Genomic DNA, 19,154 nt, shown 5'->3' with positions numbered 1-19,154 from the left:
CCATTCTCAACATTTTGGATATGTTAATTTAAACACAGGAGCAGAAAATGTAGGCGGATAAAAGTCTGTCCATCCATTGTCATCTACTCTTCCATCGGGAGGCTGTTCCATGAATTCACCACCCTTTACGTGAAAAAGTATTTCCTCAGGTTACTTCTGAGTCTATCCCCTTTCACCTTCATCCTATCCCCCCCTCAGTCCTGAGCTTCCTTTCAATTGAGACTCACCTCCTGTGCATTTATGCCATAAGCACCGCCATACTGGGAAAAGACCAAGGGTCTATCAAGCCCAGCATCCTGTCTCTGACAGCGGCCAATCCAGGTTTCAAGAACCCGGCCAAACCCCCCTCCCCCCCCCCCCAATTTTTTTTAATGGACTTTTCCTTCAGGAATCTGTCCAAACCCCCCTTAAACTCCGTAAGACCAGCTGCTGTCACTACATTCTCTGGCAACGAGTTCCAGAGTCCAACTACACGCTGAGTAAAGAAAAACTTTCTCCTATTTGTTTTAAATCTAGCATATTCTAGCCACATAGGTATTTAAAAGTCTATCATATCTCTCCTTTCCCACCTTTCTTCCAAAGTATACATAGAGGTCCTTTGAGTCAGTCCCCATACCATTACAGTAGCTGCCCTCTGGACCGACTCCATCCTGTTTATATCTTTAAGAAGGTTCGGTCTCCAGAACTGTACACAATATACTAAATTAGGTCTCACCGGAGTCTTACACAGGGGCATCATCACCTCCCTTTTTCTACTGGCCATTCTTCTCCCTATGCACCCAAGCATCCTTCTAGCTTTTGCCGTCATCTTTTCTACCTGTTTGGCCACCTTAATATCACCACATATGGATTGCACCCAAATTCCGTTCCTCTTTCGTGCAGAGACGATCACATATAAGCTTATGTGCAGGGCAATTTTCAAAAGCCTCATCTCAGTACAGAAAGTCATTTTATACACAAAAATGCTTTTGAGAATTATTCAAACCTTACATTTGTCACGATTTTATCACTAGAACGTTATTCTACAATGCCTCAGCTGTTTCACGGAAGTTACGTTAACAAAGCATTCCAAATGGATATCCAAATATTAATGAACAGGAACTATGGAATTTACAAACTGAAGAGCAGTGGCACAAATAGTCATTACCAAGACATTCATGGGTTACCTTTTTCTTATGTTCTTCTGTGGCTTTTATAATTCCTGGGTCCGATTTCCAGGATTTTCCAAAATTGTAGAAAAGTGCAACAGTATTAGCAAGGAATGGAAGATGAACAAATAGAAAATCCAGATGTGTTCCAAGTTAAGGAATCCACTGTGGCAAAACATTTTGCAGCAACAGCTGCAACATTATTGACTGCTTCTATTGTAGATTTCAAAACATGCACTTTTTACTGATTTGTTATCTTGAAACAAAAATCTTTTTTATTCCCAAACTAGGAAAAACGGCCCGTTTCTGACACAAATGAAACGGGCGCTAGCAAGGTTTTCCTCGGAGTGTGTGTGTGATACAGAAACAGTGAATGTGTGAGGGTGTGTGACAGAGCGAGAGTGAATGTGTGAGTGTGTGTGTGAGAGTTAGTCTGTTTGCAAGAGTGTGTGTGTGTGTGTGTGAGAGAATGAGAGTGTGTGCCAGGGGCCCCCTTCCACCCAGTTTCAGGGTCCAGCCCCCCTCCAAGTTCCAGGGTCCTCCCACCCACCCAGTTCCAGGGTCTTTTCTCCCCCTCCCTCCCAGTTTCTGGGTCACCCCCCTCCCTCCCTCCCAGTTTCTGGGTGCGCCTGGCCCCCCCTCCAAGTTGCAGGGGCCGCCCACCCACTTCCAGGATCGTTGCCCCCCCTCTATCCCTCCCTCCCAGTTCCAGGGTAGTTGCCCCCCTCTCTTTCCCTCCCCTCCAGCCACCCACCTGCAACGTTGTGAAGCTGACTCCGTGGCTTCATTGAAGTGAAGGGCTCGTGATTTTCGTCTGGTTCGTTGCTCTGTAACCATCTCTGTAGGCCCCGCCCTCGCGCCTCTGATAGGTCTGCCGCCCTTGACGTCGAAACATGATGACGTTGAGGACGTCGAAACGTGATGACGTCGAGGGTGGCGGACCTATCAGAGGCGCAAGGGCGGGGCCAAGAGAGAATGGTTACAGAGCGACGAACCTAACGATCCTCACAAACCCTTCACTTGAAGCCACGGAGTCAGCTTCAGAACGTTGAAGGTGCCTTTTATTATAGTAGAGATGTGAACAGCACAGATTCTAGAATCAAAGGTAATAAGCTGCATTTTACACTTTTGTTTCTCCAAAAATGTTGCTGCCCATTTATGTTATTTGTTACATTTGTATCCCACATTTTCCCACCTTTTGGTAGGCTCAATGTGGCTTACATAGTTCCAGAGAGGTTGTTTCTGAACAGCTAAAAGTTGGGAATTTGGGAGTATGGAAGAACCGGAGTTCATAAATTTTGGCAAAGTTACAGGGTTGGAAGACATTATCCAAGGTAAATATGACCTGTAGTGTATTTTACCCTGGGCCAGCAAAATAAGTTCAGTTAAATGACTCCAACCCTACCCTGTCCGTAGCCTCCCCAGCCTTATATAACTGTTCGTAATAAGACCTAAAGCTTTTAGCTATATCTGCGTCTGTATAGTACCACCTACCCCTTTCATCCTTTAGTTTTTGTATAAGAGTCTTAACCCGCTTTGCCCTCAACTTACGAGCCAGAAGCGCACTGGGTTTGTTCGCAAACTCAAAGATCTTCTGCTTCCATTTAGTTTGCATATGTTCTCTCTCTATCATTTGCAACTGTGCCAGTGCCCCCCGTACCTCCCTGAGTTCTTCCCCCACCTTCTTTGTGGGCTGCCTTTTATGTTGTTATCCCACCTATATGGTTGTACAAGTGTTAACCTGCCTCTTCATTAAAAACATCTAAAGTTAAAAAAATAAATAAATAAATTCAGTTAAAAAAAAAAAAATACTTTTTATTGCACCACCATTTGACATTAAAATGAACAATTCCAGAAACTGAAGTTACATTCTATTATATCGACAACATCAGGACAATAATCCTTGTGTGTCCAACAAACAGAAAAAGCACATAGGACCACACAGCAACAACAAAGTCTCTTAGCTCTATACATCTCTCAGTAGCTGCAATCGTTTTATTTCATTTTAACCCACTATCTACTCTCCTTTCTACAACCCTTTCCTTGAACAGCTCTCCCAGCTCCCTTTTCCCGTCCCTCATCCAAGTCAAATCAAACTCCCATTCCTGCAACAGAGATTGGTGCTATGTATTCAAACAACACTGCTGTCTTTAATAATTACTTATTTTAAGAAATCACCTATTTTCACTTCACATGACAACATGTACCATGAGTCATCATGATTAACATAAACTGCTTATTTAGCAGACTTAGAATCATAGTCAAAGAATCCTCAAAACTGCTTTTGTCCATATATGGCATGTTGTAACAGGGAATGATATCAAGTAACAGAAATTCCTAATTCTTATTCCATATGCCAAGCAGACATTATAAGATCATGCATGGTTAGCCTTAACCTCTAAAATTCCAAAACGAAAAATGAAGTATTACATGATTTAACGTTTTTTTTTTTTAAGCTGGAAATAATTTTATATAGCCATGAGAACCGGTTTAGTAAAAATTGTACCAAAAATGTGTAAACGCTGGAAAGACGTTGTTCTGCTTGTGTGTTTAACAGTTACAGTTTATTAAGAGCCCTGTTTACTAAGAAGTGCTAAGGGCGAATTCGCGTTTTTAGTGCGCGCTAAACGCTAAGTCGCACGTAGGAGCATATGGGCGACTCTAGCGTTTAGTGCGCGCTAAAAACGCTAGTGCGGCTTAGTAAACAGGGCCCTAAATTTGCTATACCGCTTGGCTCTCTACCACAAAGAGATCACACCGGTGCTCAAGATTAAAACAAAATGCATAAAAAATAAAAACTATAATTTTCAAATCGGAAAAAAAGAAACAATACAATAAAAACCACATAAAACACTCAACAAAAACATTAACACAGACTTCAGCCCTCATTTTCTAAAACAGAAACCTCAAACGCAAGAGTAAAATAATAGGCTTTAAGTACACGTTAAAACTGTTTCAAAGACTGTTCCTTTCGAATTTCCACTGGGAGCTTTTTCCACAAGAAAGGTGCTAAGTAAAAATAAGCAGATTTCCTAGTAGTCATCAAACAAGTACTAGTCATAGGAGGAACAGTCAGCAATAGCAAATCCAGGGAACGCAGATTCCTAGCTGGAATATAAGGGTGTATATCAACCCAACAAGGGGCTGTTGAATTTTATAATATACTCTATGAGTAAGAATCAATAAACAAAATTCTATAATGTACAGGCAACCAATGATAATAAAAATAAAGCAGAGTGACATGATCTGACTTGAGGGCATGCCCCAAAACAAGAACTGAGTATTCTGCAAGGTTTGAAACTTAGCCAAATTAATAGTCATCCCGGAACACACCACCTTTGCATAATCAAGCCGGGACATAAAAAGGAAATGTAAAAGAATCAAAAAAGCCTTCTTAACAACATAATCCCAAATGGCCCATAATTTACTCAACACCATATAACCCCAACGAACTAAAGCTGATTCTTAAAGTTTGGACCTGGTATCACCTAAAATGTTGGTTCCTAACTTAACATGATCCTTCCCTTATGAGATGTGATATTAAATACAGGAGGAGTCATTTTAGAAAATGGATGGTATAAAAAAACAAAACTAAGTTTCAAAAATTGACATATTCCAACCACTACATTACAAATTAACAAATGCAAATAAAACAAAAAACAAAAAAATGGAAAATACCATTTTATTGGACAAAATATAATTTCAAATTAGCTTACAGAGGCCTAAACCTCCTTACTCGGGTCAGGACAGTATACTGCTGTTATGGTATCCTGTCTTGACCTGATGAAGGAGGTTTAGGTCTCAAAGAGGCATATTTTCAAAGCACTTTGGGAGGCTAAGTTCCATAGGTTTCTATGGAACTTTGGGAGGCTAAGTGCTTTGAAAATGAGCCTGATAGTCAGTCAAAAATCTACTATAATTAACCAAATAAAACGATAACAGCTTATTTCCACTTTCTATTGTTATTTATTAACACAGCTACCACACTACTTCATCTTAAACTACTATTTTTCTACCTCTGTTGTCTGACCATTTACTTTTTTCAATTGCGTTGGTCCCAGTCTCTGGTTTCTGCTTTCCTCGTCTTGCCAGGCTTTCTTGTCCATTTGTCAATTTTCCCTCTTTTTCTGCCTCTGTCCAGATTTAACTCTCTCTTACTAGCCAATCCTCAGTTTCCATCTTTTTACTCTATCTACCCACAGCTTGTCACCTCTTAGTCACCCTGGCTCTTCTATTTCACGTCCTCTTATATCCCAGTCTCTTCCCTCTTCCTTCCAGAATGTGCCCCTCTGCCCTCCACTCTTCCTTCTCTTCCCCAAACCAGCAGCAGCGATAGCAGAGGTCACACTGTACATACCAGAGCTGCCAGCTCTGCCCTGGAAACGTCAATGACGTTGGAGGGGGAGGGACCAGCAGCTGTGGGTATGTCTACTGCAGTCCCCTTATGTTTCTACTTTGATTTGCTGCCGCCATTGGTTTGGAGAAGCAGCAGTGGTGGTGGTGGTGGCGGCAGGGGGTGTCAGGGAAAGAGGCAGCAGACAGAGCAGGTCTCACTGGCTGTGCTGTGGCCTCAGAACACACCTGGTTTCAGGACAACCAAAACATAACCCAGTTCTTAGACTAAATGGATAAAAATCTCTCCTGTAGCACTGTGCACAACCTGAAAACCAGCTGTCTGAAGGCCCCAAGGACCGAAAGTGCAAAAGGCCAAGGCTCACTTTATTGGGGGAGGGAGCCATTTTCTGGGGTCACAGCATAAACAGCCCTCTTCTGAGTGACCATTAATGAATTAGAACAGCAGGATACTTGGCACTGGCTAGGTCGACTCCTTAGTTTCTGCCCTGGACAGCAGTGTGCTTAACACCTATATCAGGAAGGGCTGCTGCATTAAAAAAGCACAGTTTTAATATACTAAAACACAGAAAGTAATGAAGCTTATGTGGTCTATTTCACTTGCCATGGTCAGGTTCAGGGGTATATGTTCAAACAAAATCCGCAATCAAGCAGAGAACTCGAACGCCCCACGGGAAAACACAGATATAGGTAAAAAGTGGGATGTTAGACCACGGAAATACAAACCCTGGAGACAATATCATAAAAACTTCTTTATTGAAGAAAAGACTCGACACAAATAAATCTTTCAAACAAATACATATACAGAATCAATGCTTTATTTGATTATTTGATTCTGTATATGTATTTGTTTGAAAGATTTATTTGATTTATGTTTTTATAGACTCCTGATGCAGGCCTGTAGGCCGAAACACAACAGGTGTGTCGAGTCTTTTCTTCAGTAAAGAAGTTTTTATGATATTGTCTCCAGGATTTGTATTTCCGTGGTCAAACATCCCACTTTTTACCTATATCTATTTCACTTGCACCAGCGCATTTTATATTTCATACTTTCCAGTTGGACAGTTGTCAGATGCTGGATGAAGGCTACCTTTACATAGGCTCAGGATGTAAAAGCTGTTCCAAGAAAGAATATATAAAAAAAAAAATTATGTCTACATTACGAAGACAAGTGACCGCTCATCACACTTGGATTCCAGGGCTCTGTCCTTTCCTGGTTCTCTTCCTACCTCTCCCTCCGCACCTTTAGTGTTCACTCTGGTGGATCCTCTTCTACTTCTATCCCTCTGCCTGTCGGTGTACCTCAGGGTTCTGTTCTTGGTCCCCTCCTCTTTTCTATCTACACTTCTTCCCTTGGTTCATTAATCTCATCCCATGGCTTTTCCTACCACCTCTATGCTGATGACTCCCAAATCTACCTTTCTACCCCTGATATCTCACCTTGCATCCAAACCAAAGTTTCAGCGTGCTTGTCTGACATTGCTGCCTGGATGTCTCAACGCCACCTGAAATTAAATATGACCAAAACCGAGCTTCTCATTTTCCCCCCCAAACCCACCTCCCCGCTCCCCCCGTTTTCTATTTCTGTTGATGGCTCTCTCATTCTCCCTGTCTCCTCAGCTCGAAACCTTGGGGTCATCTTTGACTCTTCTCTCTCCTTCTCTGCTCATATCCAGCAGACTGCCAAGACCTGTCGTTTCTTTCTTTACAACATCCGTAAAATCCGCCCCTTTCTTTCCGAGCACTCTACCAAAACCCTCATCCACACCCTTGTCACCTCTCGTTTAGACTACTGCAATCTGCTTCTTGCTGGCCTCCCACTTAGTCACCTCTCCCCTCTCCAGTCGGTTCAAAACTCTGCTGCCCGTCTCATCTTCCGCCAGGGTCGCTTTACTCATACTACCCCTCTCCTCAAGACCCTTCACTGGCTCCCTATCCGTTTTCGCATCCTGTTCAAACTTCTTCTACTAACCTATAAATGTATTCACTCTGCTGCTCCCCAGTATCTCTCCACACTCGTCCTTCCCTACACCCCTTCCCGTGCACTCCGCTCCATGGATAAATCCTTCTTATCTGTTCCCTTCTCCACTACTGCCAACTCCAGACTTCGCGCCTTCTATCTCGCTGCACCCTACGCCTGGAATAAACTTCCTGAGCACCTACGTCTTGCCCCATCCTTGGCCACCTTTAAATCTAGACTGAAAACCCACCTCTTTAACATTGCTTTTGACTCGTAACCACTTGTAACCACTCGCCTCCACCTACCCTCCTCTCTTCCTTCCCGTTCACATTAATTTGATTTGATTTGCTTACTTTATTTATTTTTTGTCTATTAGATTGTAAGCTCTTTGAGCAGGGACTGTCTTTCTTCTATGTTTGTACAGCGCTGCGTATGCCTTGTAGCGCTATAGAAATGCTAAATAGTAGTAGTAGTAGTAGTAGAACTATCAGATAAAGCAGTCAAAATATACATTTTCCTGATAAAACTATGGTACGACTTCGCGCCTTCTGTCTCGCTGCACCCTACGCCTGGAATAAACTTCCTGAGCCCCTACGTCTTGCCCAATCCTTGGCCACCTTTAAATCTAGACTGAAAGCCCACCTCTTTAACATTGCTTTTGACTCGTAACCACTCGCCTCCACCTACCCTCCTCTCTTCCTTCCCGATCACATTAATTGATTTGATTTGCTTACTTTATTTATTTTTTGTCTATTAGATTGTAAGCTCTTTGAGCAGGGACTGTCTTTCTTCTATGTTTGTGCAGCGCTGCGTATGCCTTGTAGCGCTATAGAAATGCTAAATAGTAGTAGTAGTAGTAGGTTTTCCAACAGAAGCTTTGAAGGCATGCCTGGTACATTTTTTTTTTAATTTTAAGTAGATAAAAAAGCAATTTGCTTTGAAATGAGCGTGGCAAATTATTACATTGCTTGCAACTTAAATTATCAGCAAAAGGAATGATGAGTAGACCTGCCAACTTCAGTCTGAAAGAGCTGGTCACAAAGCGCTGTGTCAGCTTTATCTTTATGATCTTAAATAAAAGGCAGAAAACTACTTAACTGTGAAAGCGGAGCTGTTTTTCAGGACAGCACAGCTGTTACAAGGTTTTAAGGGCTTGTTTATTTCTAGGTGTCAAATGTCGGAGACTTTATTGGCTGGAGGGGGGGGGGGGGGGGGGAAACTCAGCCTCATGTACTGTTAATTTTTGTTTTTGGCTGGCCATAAGGGTCAACATGCAAGTCGTTGATCATGAATGCTCCTTAAATGTCATTTAACCCACACTAAAATCTATCAAGAATAGATCTAACAACAGTCTGCTTAGCTGATAAATCTAGGCCTTTAAAGTTACAGGGTACAGAGCAGTTAACGGTATGTGCCATCACTAGATTCTGGTGCTGTTCTCTGTTTTCCCTGATCACAGCATACAGGGCTGGCTCCCCAGCTCTGTCAGCCAGTACCAAGTAGAGAACAGTCTCTCTTCTCCTTCCTCCCACCTCTCTCTCTTCTATATAGGACTAGGCTCGTTTTGATTTCACATTTTACTACTGCCTATTTTTTTCTATGAAGAAAGGTGCCAGTAGTCCGATTCAGGGTTGTCCTTGGCAGGCGAATAGTGGAAAGGAAAAAAATAACCAGCAACTGCCTGATGCCTCACACTCCCACAGTAACTCTGCTCCCTGCATCCAAACTGTACAGCTCCATCTCTTTGTGATCCGTCCCTCTTACTACTGAGAGGCATAAAAGCAGTTTTCTCTGCCGCCATCAGGATTTGAAAATAACATGAGGGATGGAGAAGGTTGACAGAGAACAGCATCACTGGTTTAGTTCTCTCCTCTCTCTCCCTGACTGGTGAATTTTTAACATTCAGAAACCTGAATGACATTAAAAAACAACTTTGTACATGCTGTCAAAACAAACAAAAAAGGAGCAACCTCCAAAACAAAGCACATGTGTGTAAAGTCAGAGTTATTGTTTATCCACAATCTTCATGGGGGTAACTTTTAAACAAGATGCCTAGATAAGAAACCAAAAGACATCTATTTTTTGAAGGTACGATGTGCACCTACTTGCCTTCAAGAGAGAAACTCTCAGAACCACCCCTACGAGGCAACAGATGCAGACACTTCAGCTAAAGCATGTTTATGTACCTGTAACCAACGTTTTACTTGTATCATTATTTGATTGTTTACGTTTTGCACTGTGATTTTTAAATACCATTTTGATTTTTATGTTTTTAGACTCCTGAAGAAGGCTTGTTTCTGAAACACGTAGGGTCCCTTTGGGTCAGTTTACTTTGGCGAATAAACTTTTTGGCCGCTCTTACTCCTTTCTTTGCGTTGGTCATTTGGATTTTTCTCCTGTTGTTTTGTGCTTGCTTCTCTTGTGGAAGTCGTGGACCCCTTTTCTCGCCATAAAAGTCCTTATCCGCATGTAAAGCATACCTTTACACATTTATAGAATTACATCCCACATCAGTTTTCAAAGAAAAAAAATTGCCCTTTCAAAACTGACTCATGAAACGTATGTACATGTATCTACTACTCATATGGTTACCTTATTCACAAAAAGTTACAAGCATCTAAGTGCACTTTCCACCCCCAACTCTGCCACTGGGAATACCTCCCCGAAATGTACGCACACTTCTACTATAATAAAACTCACCCTCAACGTTCTGAAGACAACGTTCTGAAGTCACTCAGTCAGTCACTGAAGGGTTCATGGATTCATGGTGGTGAAGCCTCATGTCTCTCTGCCCCGCCCTCACATGACGGACCAATCAGAAAAAACACCCTCAACATTCTGAAACACAAAGGACCATCACAACACCGTTCCCAGGCAACACTAGGCAACGTAAGACGGACCAATCAGAGGAAACTACGTGACAATAAGGGAGGAGCATTCCCCAGCAGAATGGCTCATTATCTGTGCAGCACGGAGAGCACAGAACCACCGCTGGAACGAGAGAAGAATATTCCTGCTGTGGGTATGTGCAAAAATTTACATTTACATTTCACATTTACATTTCACCAACAGAAAGACCCCCCTCCACAAACCTCCTTGACAGACAAAACCACACACACACAATACAACAGTAACACACCCTCAAAGCCACACACCAATCCAACCCATTTTGCCAGCACAGCACATCCCCCAACCCCCAAGCAAAAAACAAAACAAAAAAAAACCACACACATCAACAACCTGCACACACACCGCATCCTCACTCACACACACACACACAAATAACTCTGTGACACATACACACACACACAAAAAAAAACCACATGCTAGCGCCTGTTTCATTGGTTTCGGAAACGGGCCTTTTTTACTAGTATATACATATTTGTTGAGCAATTTCCTTAAAACCACATTTGTACACATAAAACCCTGGTTTATGTACAGGCATCCTTTGAAAAAAAAAAAAAACAGTCTCTAAACAAGTTAAAACAAAAAAATATATATATTAGTGGCATCAGTAATTTCAGTTACAGGTCAGGTGCAGAATAGTTAATAGTGTGGAATATTAACCAGGTCCTGGTGCTGTTCTGAACTGCACTCAGAGAATACAGGGCTGAAGCTCCAGTTCTATTAGCCAGTGCCCTGCTAAGAATATTCCTCTGCCTCCTGCTCCATCCAGTCCTCCCCTTCCTAGGCTGCAGCCTAGACAGATCAGGAAGGGAAGGGTAATACTGGGGCAGACAAAACATAGCAAAGAACTAAACCTGCTCTCTAACAGTACTGTCAAATATCAGACTTTAAAAAAAAAGTCCTGCATTTAACTCACTGTTTCTCTTACTAAAACTGGCGCAAATCCATTGGAGAAGACCGGCCTGTTGGATACAGCAATGGGACAAAAATCAGGGAAGTGACGATTCAAATCCTGCTTCTGCCACTGTGACCAGTGCTTCAGGTACCATTTAGACTTGTAAGGTCTTAGGGGCAGGGGCATTTTGTACTTGTATACTTGTCACCACTGTGCAGCACTGTTTAAAGTCCAGTATTGCTATAAACATAAGTACTATTATTGGATCACTATGGACAAATACACGCATGCACAGAGAAATCTTTCAAAACTAATATGAATTAATAATGAATGAAACGTATTTAAAAACTGACTTGGCAAAACGGTTCTATTTTCTTACTCCCCCTAAGACTCTTTATGTACTGTGTAGTTTAATTTGGCTTTAAAGATGAAAGCAACAGATCTGAAGCAGAGAGCTGACCCCGGAAAGCAAGGGGTGTGTATGGGATCCAGGTGCCATGCTACGTAATGCTCAGGAAGGAAGGCGGAAGAGAAGAAAGCAAGGGAAATGGAGAGCTTACTGGATAATTTAACAGCATCTGTGGATGAAAAAGCAGAAACAGAACTGCCAAGAAATACAAACACCTGTCAAACTACTCTGCTACAGAAATGTGAGAAACACCACTCAGCCGGACAGCAGCCGTGCTTATGAAAAGCTTTGAGTGAAAACACAGCTATTTACCTTCCAGTTCCCAGCATATAAGAAACTAATACTGTTTTTACTGCTGCATACTACCACATGGAGGACCTGAATGTCAATTCATAGGTTTTTTTTGTTTTGTTAAATTTGTACCCCGCGCTTTCCCACTCATGGCAGGCTCAATGCGGCTTACATATACAGGTAGTTATTTGTACCTGGGGCAATGGAGGGTTAAGTGACTTGCCCAGAGTCACAAGGAGCTGCCTGTGCCTGCAGTGGGAATTGAACTCAGTTCCCCAGGACCAAAGTCCACCACCCTAACCACTAGGCCACTCCTCCACTGTTGCTACTATTTGAGATTCTACATGTAGATGTCGGCCCTTGCAGATCACCAATGTGGCCGCGTAGGCTTCTGCTTCTGTGAGTCTGACGTCCTGCACATACGTGTAGGACGTCAGACTCACAGAAACAGAAGCCTGCGCAGCCTTCTACATGGAATGTTCTAGTGAAATAGCAACATTCCATGTAGAATCTCCAATAGTAGCAACATTCCATGTAGAATCTCCAATAGTATCTATTTTATTTTTGTTACATTTGTACCCTGCGCTTTCCCACTCATGGCAGGCTCAATGCGGCTTACATGGGGCAATGGAGGGTTAAGTGACTTGCCCAGAGTCACAAGGAGCTGCCTGTGCCAGGAATCAAACTCAGTTCCTCAGTTCCCCAGGACCAAAGTCCACCACCCTAACCACTAGGCCACTCCTCCACTGTTGCTACTATTGGAGATTCTACATGGAATGTTGCTATTCCACTAGCAACATTCCATCTAGAAGTCGGCCCTTGCAGATCACCAATGTGGCCGCGCAGGCTTCTGCTTCTGTGAATCTGACGTCCTGCATGTACGTGCAGGACGTCAGACTCACAGAAACAAAAGCCTGCGCAGCCTTCTACATGGAATGTTGCTAGTGGAATAGCAACATTCCATGTAGAATCTCCAATAGTAGCAACATTCCATGTAGAATCTCCAATAGTATCTATTTTATTTTTGCTACATTTGTACCCTGTGCTTTCCCCACTCATGGCAGGCTCAATGCAGCTTACATGGGGCAATGGAGGGTTAAGTGACTTGCCCAGAGTCACAAGGAGCTGCCTGTGCCTGAAGTGGGAATTGAACGCAGTTCCCCAGGGCCAGAGTCCCCCACCCTAAGCACTAGGCCACTCCTCCACTATCTAGTGGCTCAATTTAGGGCTAAAGATTACGACACTCTCAAAGGGGCTCGTCCCCTCCTCTACCCAATTTCCTCAACGTATATTGGGCAAAGATCAAATAAGGGGAAAAACATCCCTGAGAAACTACAAAGGGAGGCTCATGAATTCAGGATCCCAGCCCAGTTTCTGAGCTGGAAAACCAGCGGAGTGGGAGAAAGCTCCCAAGTAAAAAAAAAAAAAAAAAAAAAGTATTTAATGATGGAAACACTTTTCGTAAACAGCATACGGAGATGGTACCAGACCGTCAGCATCTATTACCACCCATCCCTCTTCCACACTCAATCATCATAAATTGTTAGGAAGCCCAGGATAAAGGATATCGTTCCAAAACCAGAACAACCATGTCATGTACATCCAGAATTTGGTTGCTAGATATATTCCAAGGGGCAGTGCACTGTGCATAGAGTGATCAAAGAATGACCTGCAGAAGAGGAGAATTGATTAACACAACTTCCATTTCAAAGCATTAATACCTTTTACTCGATCATGAAAACCTGTCATCCTATTTACAAATTATACACAGGACCTGCTTCCGTACAACTGATACGGTAACTATGATTACAGTCCTATATAACATTTGTCAAATGATTAGAAATGGTAAAAGCAAACCCCAGTGGGATCGTCTTAATACATTTATCTACTGCATATATCTTTAACAGATCAATGTGAATTTACAATAACTAGGCATACCTAGGAATTACATCCTTGTATTCATTCAAAGAATTTAATAACTGCCTTATGATGAAAAAACAAAACAGTATGGGCTGTTAATCCTAAACAGGTAATCTAATACTCCAAAGAACTGAAAAACTGCCAAACACAATCCAAAGGGTTGTGTGGAATGAATGTAAAGAAATGAGGAAAGTGGGGAAATACCCTCAGAAACCAAGGCTTCTGCCAAGGTCTAATCAACAAAGTCTATAAAAGACTTTGTGCCCGTGATCAAATTTCTTTCATGGGGTAAATATTCCCTACTTCACTCGTTCAAAAATGCCCATATAGGAGCATCATGCAAAATTGCCCATAATAGAGCACAAATATTAAAGGTAACTGAGTTACAAAAATTGTTCAAGCTACAGCATGGCATGCATCAACTTAGCTGACTTGCCAACCCCCCAGTTTAACTGTTGATTTTCAACGGGGCCCGATTCGTTTCACCCATAGCAACGCTTCATCAGGAACCACTCAGTTGAATCATACTGACAGGGGTATCGGTCTCAAGCTGACTAAACTTCTCTTACGATGCAACTGAGTGGTTCCTGATGAATCCCTGCTATGGGTGAAACGAATCGGGCCCCGTTGAAAATCAACAGTTAAACTGGGGGGTTGGCAAGTCAGCTAAGTTGATGCATGCCATGCTGTAGCTTGAACAATTTTTGTAACTCAGTTACCTTTAATATTTGTGCTCTATTATGGGCAATTTTGCATGATGCTCCTATATGGGCATTTTTGAACGAGTGAAGTAGGGAATATTTACCCCATGAAAAAAACTTGATCACGGGCACAAAGTCTTTTACAGATAATAGTGTCTTGTTGATTAGACCTTGGCAGAAGCCTTGGTTTATGAGGGTATTTCCCACTTTCCTCATTTCTTTACATTCATTCCACACAACCCTTTGGATTACGGTTGTCTGTTTTTCAGTTCTTTGGAATTTAATAATTGTCAAATAGAAATGTCTGAAATAAATAGGTTTTTCATGACCTCTGAAAGATTTTATAATTTCCGTATTATATAGTTTTAATTTGTTCCGGCAGAACATTCCAAATTTTGGCAGCCTGATAGAGAAAAGATTGCATCAGGATTGTTGTACATCTCGCCCCTTTCGGACCAGGAAAATGAAACATTGTCGTCTAAACTCCACAACTACCAGCTGTCATCACCCTCCTGTGCATATCTCACAATGGTAATGATACGCATTATCTTAGATACACAAATCAGACCAATAAATACTTTAATATGGTCAAGCAAAGAGATGCCATAATTTGATGGTGGGGGTGTGATGAAGACTAGAAGTTAGTTTTCAAGTTTAACCAGTGCTATACTGCTCACTATTACCATGATCATAAGACAACAGACAAAAAAAAAGTTATACTAAAATGAGATCAAGTTAGTTAAAGTTATCCAAGAACATTAGGACTAATTCCCAGCAAATGCCCGTGTGAAGTAAGTCTTCACCTGTTTATGAAAATTTGATTGCGATATGCCATTATGAGAAGAATTAAATAATGAACTACAACTAGGATCTCAAACTGAACCTTCAAAGGAAATTTGTGGAAACTAACCTGTGTGGTCAGTAATGTAGTGATGAGCAAATAGAAATAAAGGTCTGAAATTGCTGTTCTGGACAGAGATCAAAACACTTCATAGATGGGCTATATAAGTGCCCAACAGGCAAAGTATAGAGGGGAATATTTTCTGAACTGGCCATTGGCTAAACTGAATGGGCCAATTTGGTCTTTACTTGCCATCTTATACTAAGTTATTATGTGGCAGGAGACAGAATTGCCCTGGAAACAGTGGACTTGATACCTTATGTCAGATATTAAACGTTTACTATTCCAGAGAATGCTCCTTCATCTGCACAATTTATACTGCAATCATGAATGGAGGAAAAGGTACTCAGAAAGACACGTAATGCAAATATCTCCCATTATGCATCACAACATTGAATAAACCCACTGAGTTCCACTTCTCTGGAACACGATCTGAAAAACCACATTCAGGTAACAGCAGGAAATCTCTACATTGGGACTCATGCACCACTTCCTAGGCACTAGCTGTCGGTCTGAAGGGAAATTTTGGTACACACCCGAAATATATTTATTTGTTACATTTGTATCCCACATTTTCCCACTTATTTGCAGGCTCAATGTGGCTTACATAGTACCTTAAAGGCGTTCGCCAATTCCGGTATGAACAAATACAGTAATGTTGTGGTAGAATAAGGTTCGTGTGTACAGACACATTAAGGAATCGTAGAGAGGAAGACAATCGTAGCGAGGAAGAGTTACTATATGTCCATTACGAGCTTTGGTTTCGTTGTGATGCAGGGTTCAGGCATTTAAGTTGGGTCGGTAGGGTATGCCTTTTTGAACAGGTTAGTTTTTAATGATTTCCGGAAGTTTAGGTGATCATAAGTTGTTTTCACTGCTTTTGGTAATGCGTTTGGTCCATAGTTGTGTGCTTATGTAGGAAAAGCTGGATGCATAGGTTGATTTGTATTCGAGTCCTTTGCAGCTTGAGAAGTGGAGATTTAGGTATGTTCGTGCTGATCCTGTTGTGTTTCTGGTTGGTAGGTCTATGAGGTCTGTCATGTATCCCGGGGCTTCGCCGTAGATAATTTTATGAACCAGGGTGCAGATTTTGAAAGCAATACGTTCTTTGATTGGGAGCCAGTGCAGTTTTTCTCAGAGGGGTCAAAACATTCCAATATTACTATTAAAATTTATAAAGTGAAATAGAAGCTTTAAATGATACATGACTTTATGGTAGATCTTTTTACATATGCATGTCCTAGCTTCTTGTCACACCTTATTTTTCCATCACTTCTATAGGCAGAGAATACGAATGCGCATTTTATGCTGAAGTCCCATTAATTAATTTTATGCTATTGTGACAGAAAATTGATTGCAATTAAAGCAAAATGTTAGGAAGCATTAATAGCAGCTGAACTATTTACCTCTGGGGAAACTTGTTAACAACAAGCACAGAACAGCTTCACGTAATTAAAACTTGAACGCATGAATGTTAAACAACAAATACACATATGCATGTGTAAAATAACAGCTTTTCAGTTTACGTTGGTCTCATTTGGTTACTGATTTATTACATCGTTTACAACTGATGGAATAGAGCACAGCAGTATTTGCCCATGATAAGCTAATAAACAGAAACAAAACAAAGAAAATACGATGATGACTATTTTAGTTTGTTTCTAATTATTACCTTTCAAAGTGGACTAACACAGCTACCACACTACGTTACCTACTATAAGCAAAATTTCACATGGACAGCGATTGTTCGATTTCACATTTCTGGCACCTTTCTGGTCAATAGAATACTGCAAATACGGTCAAGAATATCTAAGGAAATGACAGGATATACATTTAAAAATCCTGCGGTTCCAAAAATGTGGGTTGTCACTCCAAATATAAAAAAATGTAACAGCCTTCAGAGATGAGGCAGTGCTGGCTGTCTAGAGATGGGTCCGATATACAGCACGAGACAGCATGGCGCAGAGCAGTGAAGGCAAGAACTGCGCCATACAGCCAAGGAGCTCATTAGCTTCAAACACACACTGCTCTAAGGGAGAAGGAATAAATGAACCAGAAGGCAGAAGAGGCACTGTATGTAAGGTATGGTAGTGCTAAAAAAAAAAAAAAAGGCAGGTGCAAGTTAACACAGGCCCAAAGTACAGACCAGCGGAGACCGTTGCACAGACGAAAGAGAAACTTGAGAGCCAAGCAGGTGGTGAAGGTGGAGGATTCTGGACAGTATTATTATCCAGGAGATAAATGCCCCCAAGGCACCAAAGAGGCTGAAGAGGTCAAGCCGATCAAAGATCCACCACCACAGCACAATCCGTCAGCTGCTGCAGTGAAACTTGGAAACGGAATGCAGGAAGTCCACAAGCCTGCTGGAGACTAGGTGCTGCGGAACAGATCAGAGCATTGATACTAGCAAAGAACAGGCCAAAAGATGCATGCTTGCAAATGTTGCCCATGCACAACATAAGCAGCAGGGAACAGACAAACTTTCTGGACTGAGACCAGACAGCACACGAATAGCCAACACCATGTTGTGCATGAGGGTCTGCTGTCACAGTGAATTCTATGGGACCCCTGACACTGCACAGAACATAATGCTGTGCTGTGATCTCACTGCACACAGTAGGCTGCCCCCTACTCCTTGCACAAGGCCACCGATCGAACACAATCTAGAGACATATCCCGGCACAGCACGAGAAACCAGAATCCATACGTGTCACCTGAAACCACCAGCATTGCACAACACATCAGCACTGTGCCTGAGAACCAGTGTATAACTGACGTCACACAACTACGGAAAGGTACAGAAACCTAGCACAGACGACATAAGTATGTCAACCTCAGGCAGAAGGCCCGAGAAAGTTGCCAATGTGCCACACAAGAAACTATAAGGATGGCATAGTGCAGGGTAAGGTTGCCAGAAGCTGAAAATGCCACCCGTGTGCGGCATATATGGCCAGAAAAAACCCGACATCATGCAGCACTTGAGACATGTGAATGATGCTGCCTGAGCAGCGCCTGCGACATGAAAAATTCTGCTGGAGCAGCACTGGAGACCTAAGAATGTTCTCTGAATAGCATTTGAGACAGGAAAATGCTGGTCCTAATGTAGCACATGAGAGAAGAGAATGCCGCCGTACGGAGCACATGCTGAGGTAAGGGAATGGTCGCCATGTGTAACACTGGGGACTAGACGGAAAATCAGCAAAGCAGATCGTGATGAGGCCTGTAATTTCTTGGATCTCCCTAATCCACATACCACTAATCCACGTACCACGGTCATGCGTCCTCCCTCACTGAGATGTAGATTGTAAGCTCCTCTGAGCAGGGAACGTCCCTCTCCGCTAATTTGTACAGCGCTGCGTAACCCTAGTAGCGCTCTAGAAATGTTAAGTAGTAGTAGAAGTAGTACCAGACTCACACCCAATAGATATGAATGTTGAGCTTGTTTCAGGTTAAAACACCGAACCTAGGCCCAGGGTCCCCAGTATTCCTAGTGGTGAACAGCCATGACAAATATTGTATGCATTAGTTTGCAGAATTACTGCACAGCCTTGCTTTTGGAGCAGAGATTTCTGTTCGATACTCTCGTGAGAGGTTTTACTGCAGCTGGAGGCAAACATGGCTACCTAGCGCGCCCAAAGTAAAAGAACGAGGATCAAAGAAGAAAAAACA

The 19,154-nt window shown here is 42.2% G+C and overlaps 1 protein-coding gene across 1 annotated transcript in view; it reads right to left on the bottom strand.

Moving 5' to 3' along the window:
- Positions 1-19,154, bottom strand: part of ZDHHC17 (zinc finger DHHC-type containing 17) — a 106,786-nt gene that overhangs the window by 14,856 nt on the left and 72,776 nt on the right. The window contains exons 10-11 of the mRNA XM_030213814.1: positions 13,532-13,632; positions 1,167-1,291 (exon numbers count right to left, since the gene is read on the bottom strand). Coding sequence (XP_030069674.1) covers positions 1,167-1,291; positions 13,532-13,632 — 226 coding nt within the window. The remainder of the gene's footprint in view (positions 1-1,166; positions 1,292-13,531; positions 13,633-19,154) is intronic.

This window comes from Microcaecilia unicolor, chromosome 9, assembly GCF_901765095.1.
Source record: "Microcaecilia unicolor chromosome 9, aMicUni1.1, whole genome shotgun sequence".
NCBI classification, from domain to species: Eukaryota; Metazoa; Chordata; class Amphibia; order Gymnophiona; family Siphonopidae; genus Microcaecilia; species Microcaecilia unicolor.
Note: the sequence above shows the minus strand (reverse complement) of the source record. Positions and strands in the feature narration are given on the sequence as shown.